Source organism: Carcharodon carcharias, chromosome 8 (assembly GCF_017639515.1).
Source record: "Carcharodon carcharias isolate sCarCar2 chromosome 8, sCarCar2.pri, whole genome shotgun sequence".
Lineage (NCBI taxonomy): Eukaryota > Metazoa > Chordata > Chondrichthyes > Lamniformes > Lamnidae > Carcharodon > Carcharodon carcharias.
In genome coordinates, this window is record NC_054474.1 from 168633244 (window position 1) to 168653285 (window position 20042).

The following is a 20042-nucleotide window of genomic DNA, read 5'->3' on the forward strand; positions in this document are numbered from 1 at the left end:
AAAAAAAAAAAACCTGTCACCTGTATGTTTGGAAGTACATGTTGGGATTGACGTGAAACAGCCACTGAGTGCCACAGGTGTAAGTGTGTTACAGAAGATGCAACACAAGTAGTGGGGCTTGTTTACATAGCATAGGGGGTGGAATATGAATTCCCTGAAATATTGCTTCAAGTTAATCACTGTAGAAAAAGTAAATTATTGGTTTGACATGCCTATGCAAAAGCTGCTGCTTTGTGCTGTATGCTATAATGTAACAGTGCAGTAGATCAGAGGTAAGTTTAAATTTGCTTTACACAAAGGTTTGGGTGGAATAATGAAATTTACTAAATTAGTCTTTGCTGCCAAAGTTAAGTTCCTTTCCAAAGGATTCTTTTTTTTCAAAATGCACTTAATGAAATGGAGATTTCACTGAAAGCCAGTTTCCATTCAAATAGGACAGCGCGGATCATCATCTTTTACTTTACCTTCAGATTGGACTTGAGTAGATCACCAGTATTTACACAACGCCAGTCATCGATGGGTGTACCTTATTCCTGCTCCATCATCCAAGCTGTTTCTCGATCTGTCAGAATCTTTTTCTTTTTTGTTTTATCAATGCTGTAGTTTGCGCTCATCTGAATTTTCTCCTCCAGTTCTTCTAAGTTCCAAATACACTACCTTTTGTGCTCTTCCCCCCCAACCGCTGATGTACTGATGTCATTGTTTCCTGATTTGTCTGCACATCTCTTGCACTTTTAAATGTTGGGAATGTCCTGTCTTGCACTTAATTTTATTTTCTCAATTCAAGAAATTCTGTACTCCTCAACCAGAAGTGCATTTTAGAAAAAATGCCCCCTTTGCTTTCTTTAGGGAAAGCTATTTTTCTCCTCTTCCTAGACTAAAGTTGACTGCTGAACCATGTTCTTAAACTTCTCCATGTTGCTTTCCGCAGGCCATTCCAAGGACAGCCTGGAGATTAATATCTCTGCTTTTGTTTTTTATGCTTCCCCACAATGTAACTGAAGTGGAAGAGAGAAGAGTTGAAAATAAAACTGATAAATATGTGGGACAACATTTTGTTCCATTGAATTGCCTAACACTGCTCTTTATCCTTGCATAGTTTAAAGCTGGTTTTAAATTCCAATTCTCTGTACATTTGCAGCAACCCCACAGTGTAAACTGGCATAATTTAGGAAGCTAACTATAAATTTAGGACTAACTCAGTTATAAAAGTAGTGCTACATGCTCATGAGGTATCTGTTTGTGAAAGGGAAGGTACAGAGTAACAACTTCAATTAGTGTTAACCTTCATGTGCATGGGAACCAAAGGCAAACTTGATTGAACAAAACAAAATCATAGACCAGGACTTATATGGTTCTTAAAGGTTTTCCTGTTGTGTAAGAATACTTTTAGATGGTCAGTGATAAATAACTATATGCTCTTTTGTAACTGCATTAAAGAACTTGCTCTTGCTGAAAGCAAAGGTATAAATATGTCAACTCTTCACACTGACTATGAAAAAGAAACATAGGATCAGATAAAGATGAGTGCAGCATGGCAGTGCTATGCTGTAGTCAGTACTATTGGTAATGAAACGTAAACTGGTGATTTATATATCTAGTGTTTAAGAAAAGATTGCATCTTCTGTAATGGAGGACAGTGGTCCTTTTTAATTTTGTTTAATAAGTATTTTCAAGGTTATAGAGGGATTCCAAGAGGTATCAAATAGAAATGGCCTAATATATCAATGTGTACAGTCAGGCTCTTGATTGGTCAACTAAGAGGTCACTTTTGAGGGCAGAATGATTTTGTTAGGGTTCATCAGTTTAAAAACAGCAGACTCAACCTGAACACATCTACAGGGCTGTATGATCTTATTTAAGATAATTTAGAGTAAGAATTTTTTGTGTCTATTACAGCGAAACCCAGTTGAAGTGATCAATTTTGATGACCTCCTCTATCTACCCCCCCCCTTCCCCTCCCAGCACACACACACACACACACACACACACACACACACACACACACACACACACACACACACACACCCCCCCCCCCCCCCCCCCCCCATATGATACTGTAACTGAATGAGCACCAATCCAAAGATGACAATCCCATAATGTTTTTAAGGCAACTGTCAACCAAGAATGGCCAGCTGGCAAGGTTGTTAAACAGCTAAATAGTGTTGATAGCCGACAAGCCTGTTTCTTTTCTTCTTGTTTTCGGAGCCCAGCACAAACTAATCACAAATTGATTTTTATCCATTCATGGGATGTGAGCATCACTGGCAAGGCTGGCATTTATTGTCAATCACTAATTGTCCTAGAGAAGGTGGTGATGAGCTGCTGTCTTGAATATAACTGAATGCCTTGCTAGGTCATTTCAGAGAGCAGCCAAGTGCCAACCAGATCCCTGTGGGCCTGGAGTCGTATGTAGACTAGACCAGGTAAAGAGGACAGATTTCTTTCCCTAAAGAGGGTTAGTGAATCAGTCAACCATCCGGTCATTTAATGATCGCCACTGCTGATATTGTATTAGCTTTTTATTCCAGATATTTCCCCAGCTGCTGTATGAGATTTGAGCTCATATCTCCAGATCATTAATCCAAATCTCTGAATTACTAGTCCAGTAACATAACCATTATGCTACTCTACAGCAACTGACTTGCCTGATGAGTGCACCCAACATGTGTGGATTTAACCTAAATAAATTTGGGAAACGTGATTTGATCCTTTTTATCTACAGTTTTTACATACATCTCAAACTTTAAAAAAATAATTAAACTGCTCCCAAGAAATTTTTGATCTAGCGTTGAAGCTGTGAGCAGTGCAACTGAGTGGAAAGCATTTATTTTCCTTCATTTATCCTCCACATAGAGATGGAAAAGCCATCTTCCAAATGGAGAAAAAATGGCAACCAGCATATTTGCAATCAGTGTAGTACTGATAATTCTGCTAGTATGTTTTTGCTTCAAACCACAGATCTAGCATATTACTAATAGCATTCCAAGAGTCTTCCATTGATGACACCTGAAAAAACGCAGAGCAGATGATTGAATTTACAGCTTCAGATCAATCACTTCAACCATGGGAGATTTAGGGGGAATTTTCTCAGGCTGTTGGGAGGGGAGAAGGGGGTGGGGGTGGTGGGTGGAGTGGTTTAGGGGTAAATGGGGTGTCAAAGTCCTAGAAAATGACATCAGCTTGGGATCCCAACATGATTCCACCCTCGGCCATTTTTCCCCAGAACAGGGTTGAAGGAGATCAGGGAATCCCTATCGATCCATTGGTAAGTAATTAAGAAATGGTTGAGGTTGTTAAGCCAATTATTAGTTGTTTTAACATTAAATCCTGAATTTTCTAAACATGGAACATATTTCCCAACCTGTCAGCAAATCACCAAGGTCACCGAGGCAAATGCACAGTTGGCAGGAGCTTCTTCAGTGAAGTTGACAAGCCGTGAAGGCTTTGATCAGTTACACTGAAGAGCTCCAGCTTTGGCCATTGAGATGGCTGTTAAAAACACTTCTCCCAAAGAGTGCTTGGAAGGCACTTCACCTGACCAGCACTTCACTCCCTTCTGCTTCTCTGCTGCCAACCTTCATGATGCCATGGGAGCAGCTTATGCAGCTCCAGCTTCCACCTCTGCTGAGGCTCAAGAGCAGAGACCACATTGGCTGCAGGGCCAACACCAGTAGCAGAACCAGTTGTCTTCTTCGCAACTGCATAGCCCTCCACAGGGCAGATGGGATGGACACCATGACCCAGCTCGAAGGAGGTGAGACTCTCTCTCTCTCTCTCTCTCTCTCTCTCTCCCCCCGCCCCCGCCCCCTCCCCCAACAGCACAAGGTCAATTCCCTCAACATGTGTGAGCACCAGTGCCTCAGGAAGCTCCGGCCGTCACAGCAGGTCATTGCTGATATCTGCAGCCTCCTGGAACACGACCTCCTTTCCAATGAACGAGGTGGGTGTGCATTTTCAAAGCTGACAAAACCTTCCCACCCCTCCTTTTCATTCTTGTGATTGCTGCAGCTTGAAAAATCCCAAGTGCTGGTGAATTTTTCTGAAATTTGCTTGGGGCCCTTTTAATTAGAAACCCTACCTTTAACAGGATGGACATGCCATCTTGCCCTTCGCTCCTTCATTGGTCAGGGAGCCCAGAGGCAACTTGCACAGATTAACTTGTGCCCCCACACAAACCCTGGGATACCCCCTACCCCAGTATAGCCCTCATTCTGCAGCCTCTTCCCTTGCCTGAGGCTGCTTTCCCCATTTCCCCAAGCAAGCCTTAGCCCTGCAGCTGTACAAAACCACCCCCTGTAAATTGGTTTGCTCTGGTAAAGGGCAACTCCAGAGCTCGCACATCAAGGAACTGGGTTCCAAACCTGAAAATTACCTGACCACTGCACCAGGGACTAAGTTAGTCAGGTTTAGCCTTTAGTTTCCCTTTGGCAGAACCTGTGTAATATCAACATATTGATAATCTCACTGATATTGGTTGAGTCTTCAAATAACCTCAGCAGAAATTTCTGGTCCATCACCTGAGTCAGCTGATGTTGCTGATTCCAAGAAGCTGAAATGATGAAAGCCATATCTGTGAAGAGGAGGCAGAAACTTCCACCTCATTCATCAACTTTCAGTGATGTTCCATTGCACAGATGTAATACTTGAGTTGCCTCTAAATTGATTTTGTGCATCCCAGTACTCCTCACTGGATCTACATCCTGGGTTTAGTGGACCTTTATAGTTCGCCTAATTATTTATATTCATTCCAAGGATGTAGCTTTGCTGATGAGACCAGCATTTATTGCCCATCCTTAATTGCCCTTGAGGAGGTGGTAGTGAGCCAACTTCTTGAAGCACTTCAGACCATATGGTGTAGGTATACCCATAATACTTTGTGGAAGTTAGTTCCAAGATTTTGATCCAGCGACAGTGGCAATATATTTCCAAGTCAGGATGGTGTGTAGCTTGGAGGGGAACTTTCAGATGGTGGTGTTCCCATGTGTCTGCTGCTCTTGTCCTTCTTGGTGATAGAGGTCATGGATTTGGAAAGTGCTATCACAGGGGCCTTGGTGAGTTAATTTCACAGATTCCTTTCTTCCAATGGTAATGTAGGCAATTACTGAGAGAAGTGGGAAAAGTTAGTCCATTTGCTCCTGCTTCTAAAAAGTCTGATCAGATATCCAGTCCCAGCAACAATTTAAGATGCCCTTTGTATCTGCTAGTTCATGGTTCCTCAGTGGTATTAAACTAGCAGGTTAAATATGATGAATCATTTGTACTTGGAAAAGCACTGGTACTTCACAACAAAAACCTAACAAGTATCGCAATGGGGAAAGCAGTTGTACATATGTCGATTAAATATCTATCCATCTATTCTGGACACCTTTAGATGAGAATAAATAATCGCATCCCAGCTATTGGATCAAATTTGTTTGCAAGCAAATAGTTAAAAATAAGTGCAGCAGTTTCTGCAGAGTTTCAGGCTGTCGGTTCTCTTTTCAGTTTGACGTTTTAAAAACTCATTGCAATTAGAGGTGGCCTTGGCCATCAGAGGTCTGTCTGGAGACATCAATATGGGCTGCAGCCTAGAGATTCTGCCTTACTTGCATGCTTAGCTGAGAATTTTGAGTTTTGCATTCAACCTGTCAGTGAAATTATTACCAATTGCTGTCTCAGGAGGTCATCTCCCCTGAGGAATATCTAACTGGGAAGGATAGTGAAGGGAACTTGATTTTCAGCATGGTTTTATGTCTGAAAATTACCATAGGTTTAATTTTGTTCTGTCGGCTATGCAGGCTAATACTGCTGTGAATCTTGCCTTCTCGTGTCCTGTGGCTTTCACTAGAACTGTTTTCGAACCTTTCCACTCCACAGTTCTGTTGCACAGCATATCAAAATTATGGGTATTTCATCCATGTTGTTAATGTGACATAATGGGCACTCATGTTTTTGCTGCTGTCTGATGAGGAATCTCTAGAAAATAGTCATTTTGATGTCGAGGTCTTTTGGTATTCTCTGGGAGACCTTCAGTCTTCTGCTGCAGCGTTAGACATTTTTGTTCCATAGAGCAATTAAGCAAACTAGCAGTTGCTCTGAAATCTTTGCTGGACTGTGGATTTGATTTGGCCCACTTATATGCTTACATACGTATTGCATTTCTGATGGTGATGTAACCATCTGATGATTTTCATGGACCATCCTGATGCATGCTTCTCAGGATCAGGCCAGTGGCTGGTCCTTGTTCTTATGGTGCATTTGGTCATGGGCATCTTCTTCAGAGTGGATCCATTCTACTTCCATTCTTGCACCAGTTTTTTTACCGACACCGAATCACATCGCTGCAACATAGTTTTTTTAACAAGTTGGCAAATGTTATGACCTTTAGCTTCAAGCCAACTTCATTCTTTTTGCCAGTGGACCCGTTTCGGTTCATCGTTCGCCACATGCAATCTGCTCTGTGTGGGCATAATTTAAAATCCCGTGCATCCTCTTGACATCCTCTGGCCCGTTTATTGCCTGTTTGATCCTACATGCCAACAGTTGAGTAAAACGTGCATTTATAAGGTCAAAAATTGAGGCCGACTCCTAATTCAATTATAACATTTCTTAGCAGAAAAGTGTAATCAACTTATACACTGAGTATGGGTCAAACCATGATTTTTGATGCTGACAAAATGAGGTCATCTTATACCCTGGGTTGACTTATGTGCTACTATCTACAGTAATTTTTAAAAATTCATTCATGGGCCAGAATTTATTGCCCTTGAGAAGGTGGTGGTGAGCTTCCTTCATGAACCACTTCTGTCCATGTGGTGTAGGTACATCCATAGTGCTGTTAGGAGACAGTTCCAGGATTTTGGCCCAGTGATGGTGAAGGAACAACGATATATTTTCAAATCAGGATAGCGTGTGGCTTGAAGGGGAACTTGCAGTGGTGGTATTCCCAAGGGCTGCTGCCCTAGTTCTTCTAGGTGATAGAGGTTGTGAAAAGTGCTGTTGAAGGAACCTTGGCAAGTTTCTGCAATATATTTTGTAGATGATACATAATGCTGGTGCTGTGCACTGATGGTGGAAGGAGTTTAAGAATGTTTAAGGTGGTGGGTGTTATGCCAATCAAGCGGGCTGCTTTGCTGTGGATAGTGTTGAGTTTGTTGAGTATTGTTGTAGCTGCACTCATTCAGGCAAGTGGAGAGTATTCCATTGTGGTGGTTAATATTGGGATTGGAATTTCAAATTACTTTTAGCTATTGGAACATACTTGGTGGGAACTCTGGATTCCAGGATGGTGATTTCACCCTGCGTGCAATTTTATCTATTCATAAGTGCCCACAGCATCTACTAAATCTATTGGAATTGTATGTGCTCTTTTAGCAAAGGACTTGCAGGGGTGGTAAACAGAAACTGATGTTTGATCAGCCTCAATACATGTGTTGTGAGACTAGAGTAACCCTTGGCCATCATCCAAAGTTCAACTGCCCTCTCTGTTATGATTGATGCAGTTGGTAAAGCGGAGTTTTTTAAAAATCCCAGAGGGAAACTTTAAACAACTGTCATAACCTGTAATTTTAAGTGTTATGTTTGAGATACGACTCTAAATTCAGGAATCAGACCACCAGCTCTTGAGGCTTTGCATTAAACTAAATGAAGCATTTTATTAATTTACACAGGCTAAAATACATGGCTACAAATTACTACTATCATAACTTTTAACAAATTCCCAAATTAATCTCCATGAAGGCAACAGCAACCCATAGACTTAACCAGACACTAGGTAAAGCATTTTCACCTTACAAACTCAAAATGAGGTTCTTTTCAGATTCGTTCCTGTGGACAGAGGTGGAGGCTTGCAGCTGCCTTTTGATCTCACATTGCCTCTGCTCTGCACACCCAAAAACTACTGAAGTTATACCTACCAGCCCCATTGAATGTTAATTCTCATTGTATCAACAACCTCTGAACTAAACCTCTCTAACAATAAAAACCCCTTTCATAGTACCAACTTTATTAGCAATATAAACATATTGCTTGGTAGCTGCTAGAAAGGCTTGAGTTTTCGCCCCACTTCTTGACTGTTCTATTCAAAAAATGCAAATGCACGCTATCTCGCTTACATATCAAAACTAGTACCCATAAAAGCACCCAGACCAGCTGTCTTTAATCCAATTAAGACACACCTACAGACTAAACCTCTATTTTAAAAGAAAAATATTTTCCGAAAAAAAAAAATATATATATATATAAATAAATAGCTTCATGACACCTTTGACTCCTCCTCGTTTAGGCATGTAGCATGATTCCCTGTGTGTGGAAGCAAAATGCACTCACCTCCATTTATAAGAAGAGATTTCTGGTTTCTGCCAGGACCATTCAGCACCTGACCTCATTGCAGCCTTGATCCAAGCATGGACAAAAAGCTGAACTCAAGAGGTGAGATGAGAGTGACTACCCTTGACATCAAGGCAGCATTTAGCTGAGTATGGCATCAAGCAGCCCTAACAAAATGAGTCAGTGGGAATCGGAGGGAAACACTCCGCTGGTTGGAATCATAGCTACCACAAAGGAAGATGGCTGTGGTTGTTGGAGGTCAATCATCTCAATCCTGGGACATCGCTGCAGGAGTTCCTCAGGATAGTGTGTGCTAGGCCCAACCATCTTCAGCTGCTTCATCAATGACCTTCTCTCCATCATAAGTTCAGAAGTGGGGATGTTCGCTGATGATTGTACAATGTTCAGCACCATTCACAATTCCTCCAATACTGAAGCAATCCGTGTCCATATGCAGCAAGACCTGGGCAATATTGAGTTTCGGACTGATAGGTGGCAAGTAATAAATGCCCCAGGCAATGACCATCTCCAAAAAGAGAGAATCTCAACAATCTCCCCTTGGCATTCGATGTCATTGCCATCGCTGAATCCCCCAAAATTTTGGGGGCTACCATTCATGAGAAACTTAACCAGATCAGTCATCTAAATACTGTAGCTACAAAAACAGGTCAGAGGCTAGAAATTCTGCACAAGTAACAAAGCCTGCCCACCAAATGCAAAAGGCACAAGTCAGGAGTGTGATGGAATATTCTCCACTTGCGAAGAAGCTCCAACAACACTCAAGTTTGACACCATCCAGGACAAAGCTGCCCGCTTGATTGGCACCACATCCACCACCTTAAATATTCACTCCCTCCATCACCAATGCATAGTGGCAGCAGCATGTGCCATCTACAAGATGCACTGCAGCAACTCACTAAGGCTTCTTCAACAGCACCTTCTAAACCCACGGCCTCTACCGCCTAGAAGGACAAGGGCAGCAGATGCATGAGAACACTGCCACCTGCAAGTTTCTCTCCAAGCATCACACTATGCTGACTCGGAACTATATCGCCGTTCCTTCACTGTTGCTGAGTCAAAACCTTGGAACTCCTGTCCTATCAGTACTGTGGGTGTACCTACACCACATGGACTCAGCAAGTCAAGAAGACAGCTCACCGCCACCTTCTGCTGCAGCTAAACTGTAATGTTTACATGGGCAATTAAGGCTGGCAACATATGCTGGCCTATCCAGTGACGCCCACATCCTGTGAATGAATAAATAAAAAAAGATCAGTTGTAAATTAGACAGTTTGAGTTCCACAGGTACCTTGAAACAGCATTGCATGCTGGTCCAATGATGATTTGCTTGTAACCACTATTAAGAACTCTCTAGAACCAGAAGGATAACATTACGGTTTAGCTGCAGTCATAACTTCTTGTCAATAAACCTCTAAGCAAGCCGATAATTCAAACTATTTTCCAGCCTTTAAGTCATACAAGGTTTCTAGCCAACAGCGTACACAACACTCAATGTAACCAGAGTCTAGAAGCTGATAGAACTGTTCAAACTTTTAGGTGTTTTCTGCAGAAAATCCTTGTATGGGAGTGAGGGAGGCAAACAAGATAGAAATATGATATGTCAGCTGCAACTTAACAGCCAGAGTCAACAGTCCCTTGAAAGATTAATGTTTGTAAATACAGGTGCAGTGTAACACTATCGATTCCTTAAGAGCGGTTAGTATTAGAGTCTCTCGGTTAGCTTTCAACAGCATTAACACCTTACACTGATATAGCACCTTTAATATAGGAAAACATCCTGAAGTCCTTCACAGGAGCGTGATGAGCAAGAGTTAGTGGAATAGTCCTCCACGTACTGTACACTTGCCAACCAACCTAATCTTGGGCCTGTTGGCAATGTGGATAATTTTTTGTGGTGTGGTTTTTAGTTGCCATGTTATCACACAAAAATCTTTAGGAGGTGAATAAGGGAAGAACACCTCTTTGTGTGACTGGATTGTCGCTTGAGTGACAGCACGATGTTGCAAGTGTCCCAAAGGGTTACTCATGATTCCCTCTAAAGGCACGGGCTAGTGATTTTAGAAGGTATTTTTATTAAAAGAGCAAGAACCTTGTGAGCTATGGAATCATTTGTTTTATATTCAGAATTTGTTTACGAATTCATCCAACAAAGGTGGTTGGATAGGAAAAGCAGTTTATTTTACTTCAAATTGTTTTACTTAAAAAAAAAACTGGCGAGTAAAATAAAAATCTTTTAATATCATTACCCAATTGTCCCTAATTGTTGAATACATTCTGAGTCCTAAATTGTAGAAGGAATAATTTTGTAATGCTGTTTGCTGAAACCGTTGATTGAACCTTGAGGTCCCTAGGAGACGAGCTGGCAATCTTCCACTAATAACAATTGCAGAAAAATGTGACTCGAGCAAATCCCCAGTGTGTATTTGAGAAGATGGCTGATGGTTGCATGCACTACCCTTGATTACCAAACCATCACTGAAAGATTCTGTATGATAAACGGAGCATGTACTCGTTATGGTAGAGGCTCGAATACTATCCGCTCTTAAGGAATCAATAGTGTTACAGTGCACCTGTATTTAAGAACATTAATCTTTCAGGGGACAGTTGACTCTGGCAGCTAAGTTGCAGTTGACATATCACATTCCTATCATGTTTACCCCACTCCCCATCACCATCTCTTCCCCACCCCCACCCCCCCCCCCCCCCCCCAGCAAACACACTACAATAAAAATACAGCTAAAAGCTTGAATAGTTCTATAAACTTGGAGACTATGGTGGTTACATTCTGAGTGCTGTACACCCTGTTGGTTTGATAGCCTGTATGTGAGAAACTTGTACAACTTGAGAAGTTGAAAAGTGATGTGTTACAAGCCTCCTTAAAGATTTATTAACAAGAAGTTACGATTGTAATTTTACAATACATGTTTACATGTTTGTTGTCCTTCTGGTTCCTAACAGCTGCAAGCAAATTGCCCAACTTGGAAGGCATGCAGTACTACATTAGATTTGGTGTTGCAATAATGGTCAAGAAATTCCCAGTTTTCAAACATTACCCGGACTCTGGATACATGCTACAAACTGGGAAGGACTCAGTTGTGGAACAATTACTGTCCTACTTGACTGTTTAATGATTAGATTGTGTACAATTCACAAAGCTTAAGTAAAGTTACTGAATACTCCCCACCAGCTCTGTGAGTGGCATCTTGACTTATGAAGGGTTTAATATTCCACTTTAATGTAGACATTTTAAACCTTTGAAAACATGATTTCATGAATGAAGATAATGTAAGATTTTCATATAGGAAGCTGTATAGTAAGTTCAAGACACATTTACTTGCTGTAAGGGATTTATTTTTATATACATGAGGGTGATTTTCCCTATGATGTACAGTACAGGTGTTAACATTTACATTCTTTGCCTGATATGGTGTAGCATGTGCTTGATTTCATTTCAGAGTGAAAAATAGATGAAATGCCAGGGATTCAAATAATGTATAATTCACAGCAAGTGACAGCAGGCTTTTAATACTGGCTGTGGCCGACAGCCTAGCGCCAGGAAATGTCACACTTGGAGTGAAAGCAACTTGCTTCCTGTTCTGTAGGCTTTCTTGATGACTAAGTGATCGATTACCTATGACTTTCTTTTCTTTTGGGAAAACCAGATGCAAAATTGCGTGTTTTTTTTAAAAGCTGTTTCATTTGTTAAACACAACAGACATTGTTAATATATAAATACAGAAAGTGTGTGCTTGAAATATCATTCACATCATCTGACTACACAAAGTGCTTGTCAAACTGAAAGAATCAGCAGTAATTCACTGAACTAGTGGATGAGTTAGATTTTAAAGTGCAAAATGAATAAGGGTGTACGTTGTGTTGAGACATTTTATATACTTGTCACCTTTACCGCTATTTCTTAATGCCCCATTTCCACCTGCTTGTGTGAAGTTTTCTTACATTCAGCATTCATAGGAGCAGCTGTCTGAAGAGTGGTGTCAGCAAATCGAAGAGTAGGACTGATCAGAGAGTCTAGCACTGCTGGGATTAAGGAAGGCATTGTAGATTATGGAAAAAGAGTAGCAATGGTTGAGAATGACTGGAAGAATTAAGACAAAGTGAAGAAAATCTCAAATGACAAAAGAAACCAAGGAAGATGTCTAGATATAGCCCAGCGAGATCACCACGTTGCTCCTTCATTAAATCCTACAGAGCACAAATGTGAGCATTCTAAGGGAATGCAGAAACTTGAAGATACTTGGACAGCCTCTCCTCAAATTCTTAATAGGTGTCGAGTCACAGCAAAAACTGTCCCCTAATTAGCATTAATAGAATTTTTCTCTCGAGATAGGTAGCTGATTAAAAAACTGAAGAGCAAGTTTGTACCAAATGGACTGAAGTATGATATCAGATTGAAAGTATATTGTTGCCAAAGCACAGGACCCTTTACTCTACACCTGTACCTGACCCTGAAACACGCTTGATGCTGATACCAGAAATATTCCATTCCTCAATTGTTCACAATCTTCCCTTTTAAGAAAATTCAGACAATTCTTTCACTTTTGCAATGAAAAGGAATTTGTCATCCTTATAACTCAGGGATGGCATTTTTGCTGTCTGAGCTATGTCAACCAGAAAGTTCCAGATTTTGTCCCTGATCTGTACTTGGCTGGGCCAGTAGAAGAAATGAAAGAGCTTCATAGAATCGTAGAAACTTAAAGTGCAGATGGGGACCATCAGCTCATCATGCCAATGTAGACTCAGAGTAGTTGTGCTAAGGCCCACATCACTTCTTTTTGGCTGTAACCACATACATTTCTCATCCTCAAATACCTGTCCAATACACTTCTTCAAATTTATTTATGGAATCAGCTTCCACCATCTTATCAATTTGTGTTCCAGATCCCAACAACTCTTCAAGTGAAAAAAATTCTCATCTCATCTCTCTAGATCTTATACCAATGATTTTGTGCTATGACATCTAGTTATTGATCCACTTGCTGAGGGGAATAATTTTACGTTAATGTAAGACCTTTCATGACCTTGGGATGTCCCAAGTGCTTTACAGCCAAAGAAGTACTTCTGAAGTGGAGTCACCACTAGAGTGTAGGAAGGACAATACAAATGCCCATAATGTCGCTGGCCAGTCCTATTCCTCATCACTACTGGAATCGGGCACATGTGGACATCAGTAGAGGATTGGTTCCACGATGTCCCCATAGGCACTCGTGGTCAAGATTCAAACAGCCTATCCTCCCATCTAGGCAAGGTACCAGAGATTGACATGTTTCCATGGAAATATACCCCATTGAAGGAGTTGGTGCCTTGGGAGCAGGAGAAAATAAGTAATTTGAAATCTAAGATCAGTATTACATTAGCAACAAATACTTGCATTTATATAGTTCCTCAAATGACAGAAGGAAAGGAATGTAATAGTTTCTTTTCTAAAGAGACGACTGAAAATAGCAAGTAATTGTGAAGTACAGTAAATTGTGTTTGGGAGGAATTGAAAGCCTTCAAAGCAAAGGAAACTCCTTCTGCTGGAAACGTTTTGCAAAGGAACTCAGCTGCTTAAGAGCTTAAAACATTAACTTTTGCCTAGGGCTGCTGGAACTTAGTTTTGGTCTCTTCTTTGCAATGTCACTGGTCCCAATTTCTGCTAAACATTGTTTCCACATCATAATTTAGACATGGGTTTCCATTGATTTTTTTTGATTTATCAATTCAGATCAATGTAGTTGTGCACCGTTTGGAAAAATCAAATTACAAAAGCTCATCTCAAAGTGAAATAGCAGGTCTGCACTCCCTCTTTAAAAAAATTAACATGCAGATGCTTGGTGTGTCAAACCAAATTTATTTGCTTAAACTAATAGAAAACTGCAGATGCTGGAAAGTTTGAAAAACAATAGAAAATGCTGGAGAAACACAGCAACTCAGCTAACATTTGTGGAAAGAATAGATGATTTCATTGGGTAGGCTTTCAACTTGCTAGGCAAGCGTGATACTGGCATTGTAGTTTAATTATAGAAACTGATATTCCTTTTCTTGGATTTCAGTGGAAATAAACATTGGGTGGTTTCCAGTATGGTCAGGTGATCTGCAGTGCCAGCTTTATACACAGGCTGCAAGCTGAAAATATGCCCAGCACTTAATGTGTAGATCCTTCATCAGAAATGGAAATGACTACTGAGACTTCAGTTGCTCCCTGAACAAGATACCAAAGGTTGACCCGGGACCAAGGAAATAAGTCCCAGTGAGGGTGCCAGTGTCTCATGAAAGAGGAGGAAATAGTAACTTGAAAATCTAAAATTAGTTCTGGCAGAATTCAAATCTGAAGTGTTAATTTATCATTCTCAAGAATTTCCATAATTTATTTGCTGCTTATGCCAAATTAGTATTATCTCCTGCTTGTGTAATGCTGATTGCTGATAATTCCTTTAAAAGTTGAATTGATTTAATTTTTAAACGAGTGATGAATACTTTTACAGATAGAAGGTTTCATTTATTTCACAGTTCCTTTTTAATCCACAGGTTCAAGAGGAGAGGAGAGTTCAGAGGACGAGCCACCTCTGGATCTGACAACAGTGCAAGATATTTTGAGCAGTCATCGTTACAAATCTTACAAAGTTAGCATTGTCCACAAGCTTCGATTCACCACTGATGTCCAGTTAGGTAATTATTATTACTTTGTGAAATACAGCCTATATGCTTGTCCATTGCTTCAAACAACAACAAAAAGCTTTTAAAAATAATTAGATTGGTGCCTTCCTCAAATTGCTCATTTTTGAAATACTTCTTGCTATATTATAGTACCAGTTACATTAACTAATGAAACACAAAGGCACTAACTATTCTAATTAAGCAGGTAATATTCTGCCTTCAAGGAAAGGATGCCATAATATTTTAAGATACAACTACAGTGTTGTGTTACTAGCAGCTTACTAATAGACCCAATCATCTTCAGCTACTTCATCAATGACCCTCCCTCCGTCATGACAGTCAAAAGTGGAGATGTTTGCTGATGATTGCACAATGTTCACCATTCGCGACTCCTCAGATACTGAAGCAGTCCATGTCCATGTTCAGCAAGACCTGGACAATATTCAGGCTTGGGCTGATAAGTTGCAAATAACATTGTGTCATTCAAGTACCAGGCAATGACCATCTCCAACAAGAGAGAATCTGACGATCTTCCCTTGACATTCAGTGGCATTACCATTGCTGAATCCCCCACGATCAGCATCCTGGGGGTTACCATTGACCAGAAACTAAACTGGACCAGCCATATAAATATTGTGGCTACAAGAGCATGTCAGTAGCTGGGAATTCTGCAGTGAGTAACTCACCTTCCGACTCCCTAAAGCCTGCCCACCATCTACAAGGCACAAGTCAGGTGTGTGATGGAATGCTCTCCACTTGCCTGGATGAGTGCAGCTCCAACAACACTCAAGAAGCTTGACACCATCCAGGACAAAGCAGTTCCCTTGACCAGCACCCCATCCACCACCTTAAACATTCACTCCCTCCACCACTGACACATTGTGGCAGCGATGTGCACCATCTACAAGATGCACTGCAGCAACTCATCAAGGCTTCTTCAACAGCACTTTCCAAACCCACAACCTCTACCACCGAGAAGGATAAGGACAGCACGTGCATGGGAACACCACCACCTGCCAGTTCCCTTCCAAGGCACATACCATCCTAACTTGGAACTATGCCGCCATTCCTTCACTGTCGCTGGGTCAAAACCCTGGAACTTCCTCCCTAACAGCACTATGGGTGTACCTACACCACATGGACTGCAGCGGTTCAAGAAGGTGGCTCACCACCATCTTCTGGAGGGCAATTAGGGATGGGCAATAAATGCTGGCTTAACCAGCCAAGGCCCACATCCCTTGAACGAATAAAAAAAAATGAAGCATCTTCCTCACCCTTTATAAAGTGGTTTTGAAATGTTCTTTCTGGGGCGAGATATAAAATATTTCCCTAAAAATCGAACTATAACCTTATTTTGCAATTGTTTTTTACCCAGTTTAATGAAGTTAACATTTTAAATGCTGGGACTGAATTACTTTTGCAAAAGGAAACAAACTAGAATAGAGCCTTTAAACAGAGTAAAACTGAAGCTTGCTGTCAAACTTTGCATAAATTATAAATTAACAATAACATGGAATAATTGCAGTTTCACAAATACAACTGGTAGCAATTATCCTTTTGATAGACATTCTGAAGCTCCCCTCTTAAAGGATAATAGTTGCCATGCAGCATTTTAATAGAAGCTTTTTGTTTGACTTAAGCATGTCACAAAAGTACCACTAGCCACCTTCCTCCAGTTGACAATACATCCCCCCCCCTCCCACTTTTAAATTCCTACACTGAAGATATGAATAATCAAGACCTTGATGGTCAGGCGTCATTATATTAGGAGTTAGGAACCAATACTCTTAAAGACAGTGATGGTACAAATTTTTGATTAACAACTTTTTTCATCTCATAACCATTGCTTTATTCCACCACATTTTTTTTGTAAAATAGGAATAAAAACTCTTACAGATGTTACTTATTATAGATTTTAGCCTTCTTTTATTCAATCCTTTGACAATAGCAGTTGATCTGAAACTGTGCTGTGATATCTATAATTCTGAGATGCTCATTTTGAAGATATATTTGTGGCAAATGTACAAGTCCAGGCAAACCCAGATCTGTTAAATCAACAAATTATGAACTTATACAATATCACCAATAACATTCAGATGCTGTGGTAACATTTTATTGTTCAAGAAAATAATGCTCAGCATGCAACGCATTTAATTCCTTGAATATCATCTGTGGTCTAACAGTTACAGATGAGTACAGTGAATTTTATATATGTACTGTTCTGAAGTTTGAAAGGCCAGTGAGATAACACAAGATTTGTATTTTCAGTAGAAAAGCTTCATGAGAGCATCTTGCAAACTGTAACTGAAACATGAAATGCACAAGTGCCTGTTAAATCAGCACAGTTTGCCAAAGCAACCACATTTAAAAGGGAATTAAATATTCAAGGATGAAAAATGCTAAATGGATACTGGGAAATTAAGGGTTGATAACCAGAGGACACAGATTTAAAGTGATTTGTAAAAGAACTGAAGGCATAAGGAAAACCATTTTTACACAGCACGGGATTACAATCTAGAATATACAGCTTGACAGGGTGGTGGAAACAGATTCAATCATGACGATCAAAAGGGAATTGGATAAGCACCTGAAGGGAAAATAATTTGCAGGGATACAGGGAATGGGCCGGGTAATGGGACTAGCTAAATTGCTTTTGCAGAGAGTTGGCATAGAATTGATGGGCCGAATTGGTTCCTTCTGCGTTGTAACCATTCTATGATTCTATAAATTAAAGCAGCTAATTCCAATGTCGAAGTAGCTTTGGGCCTAAAGACTGAAATTCCTGAGACTCTAAGTTTTGTTTTGTCAGTGTCAGGCGCAATGAGCGAGTTTTTTTGAATGTGATATCCTACTTCAATTTTTAACCACTGTGCAAAGTTTTGTACTCTTAACACATTGCGTGCTGCCGTTCACAGAGGAAACCATTTTGCCAAGCTCTTTTTTTTTGCCAGTTCCTGCTAGTTTGCTTTGAGGAGAATTTTTTGCCCCTCTGCATCTGGAAGCTGTCAGAATATAAAGCCTGAAAAGGTCATCCCTTATCACTAAAGATAAATGATATAAGGGGAGTGGAGCTGTTAGGTGAAATGAATGGTTCAGCTTGTTCAGTACTGATGGGACTGACCTGTGAGTACAGCTTTCAGGGGTTAATGCACCTTTCAGTGTCCTTGTAAATGTGAGTTTTCAGTCATATTTTAATTCTTTGACTGTCTGCTTTATGTAAGGTACAGTCTGCCATATGGTAAATATGAATGTTTCTGGATCTCTTGTCCAAAAGTATTGATGTTCACAATGAAGTTAATGTACAGGAAAAGTAGGCTCTCTTCAAATAATTTCTAGGTTTGCAAATACTTTACTTCAGAAAAGTAAACTGGTCATCAAAACTAATATTTCCTTTTTGCAAATTACTAAAGCATGAAAAATTATATTTTCCATTAGTGTATTTGTCATCAAATCTAATGCTAAGTTTTAAATCTGTTGACATTTATATCTGTTCCTAAAAATTACATGAATTGTGATGACTGGCAATGTTCCCCGTAAAAAAAAAAAATTTGTTGTGTTGGGGCAGTTTTTTTTAATGTGCGGTATCTTTACATTTGTTTGCATGCCTGCTGCACAGCATTTAACCTGGAAGAAGACCTGCACCGTGCTTTCCAGGCTACTATGCAGTCATATATGTGCACAGCTTAGCGACAACATTGACGCAGCATTGGTGTCTAACACAGTCATAGGTTGAAGCATTTTTTTGCTGCTTTCCCAAAGCTAAAGGTTTGAAGAAAATGCTCAAGAGTGAGCCCTAGAATACAGCCTAATTTATAAGTTCAGTCTCCAGTCTTGATCCCTAATAGTGCCTGGTCAAACTTGTCATGATTCTAGAACCATGATCCTGATTATTGAAACTTGACATTGCCGACATGGTATTATGCGTGCAAGTTGCTATCATTCTCGTTACCATTCCCCACATGCACATTTTGCATTTTTTCTCCCCCTCAGATCTATCACATTCTGAATGAGGGAAAAGTCCACATTTGAAATGAAGCACAGGCAAATTAAGTGATTTTTGTTAAGAATTTAGGGGAATTGCTCTGGGCAGCTTCCCTAAGGATGTCAGCAAGAACTTAGGTATTGCTGATCACTCCTTTCCCAACGTATTTACCTCTGTTGTTTTCTCCATCCCTGTGGCTCTATGCACCAGACCTCTGCCAAGGCAGGTGGTAGCTCTAACTGTCGGGTGCCCGTTCCTTCCTTCCTCATCACCCTATTCCCAGTTTGGCCCCCATAGGCTGAGGTGAGCAAGAGATACGTGGTTTAATTTGTTCCTTCATAATTTCTTTCCCTTGCACAGAGGACATGCATACCACCCGTTCGGGTACACGTACAAAAATGTGAATTTTGTCACCTGGCTGCATATCACTTGCTCTTTTTTTCTTTCTGTTTGGCAAGGCCTTTTTCAGAATGAATTACTTTTCATATTTTTGAAAAATGAAACGGAATTTTAATTTAACACAACTCAGCTGACATTCTAGCAACAATTGTCAGTTCCAGGTGTAAATTGCTGTTGGTACCATAAGGAAATCCAGAGCAAAATAAAGACCATTCAGTCCATTAAACCTGCTCCATCCAGTGGAAAATTGTTTTTTTTTTACTCTAAAATAGATTTCCTTCCCTACTACCCAGGAGGAGTGGGGCAGATTTCAATTCAGGTATTTTTGTTAATCTAACCAAGTGCCGATTGACTACAAAGGGTGCTCGGGGTGGCATTTCCTGTGTTAAAATGAGTCAAATTCTGGATGGAAGTCCAACTCCAGAACTTGAGCACGTAATCTAGAGCTCACTTCAGTGCAATACTAAGGGAGTCCTGCATTGTCAGATATGTGGTCATTCAAATAAACCGAGGCCCCATCTGCTGAAGTGTCATACTTGAAGAGTATGATAGGAGTTTGGCTGGTGTTTTGGCCAAAATATATCCCCCAACAAAGATTGCAAAAACAAATTACTAAGTCGTTTATGTCATTGTTATTTGTGGTATCTGGTGGTGTGCAAATTAGCTGCCATTT

The 20042-nt window shown here is 40.4% G+C and overlaps 1 protein-coding gene across 4 annotated transcripts in view; it reads left to right on the plus strand.

Annotated features, from left to right (window-relative positions):
• Positions 1–20042, plus strand: part of mapkap1 (MAPK associated protein 1) — a 244219-nt gene that overhangs the window by 187152 nt on the left and 37025 nt on the right. For all 4 annotated transcript variants that reach the window (XM_041194304.1, XM_041194305.1, XM_041194306.1 and 1 more), the window contains one exon: positions 14860–15000. In XM_041194304.1, coding sequence (XP_041050238.1) covers positions 14860–15000 — 141 coding nt within the window. The remainder of the gene's footprint in view (positions 1–14859; positions 15001–20042) is intronic.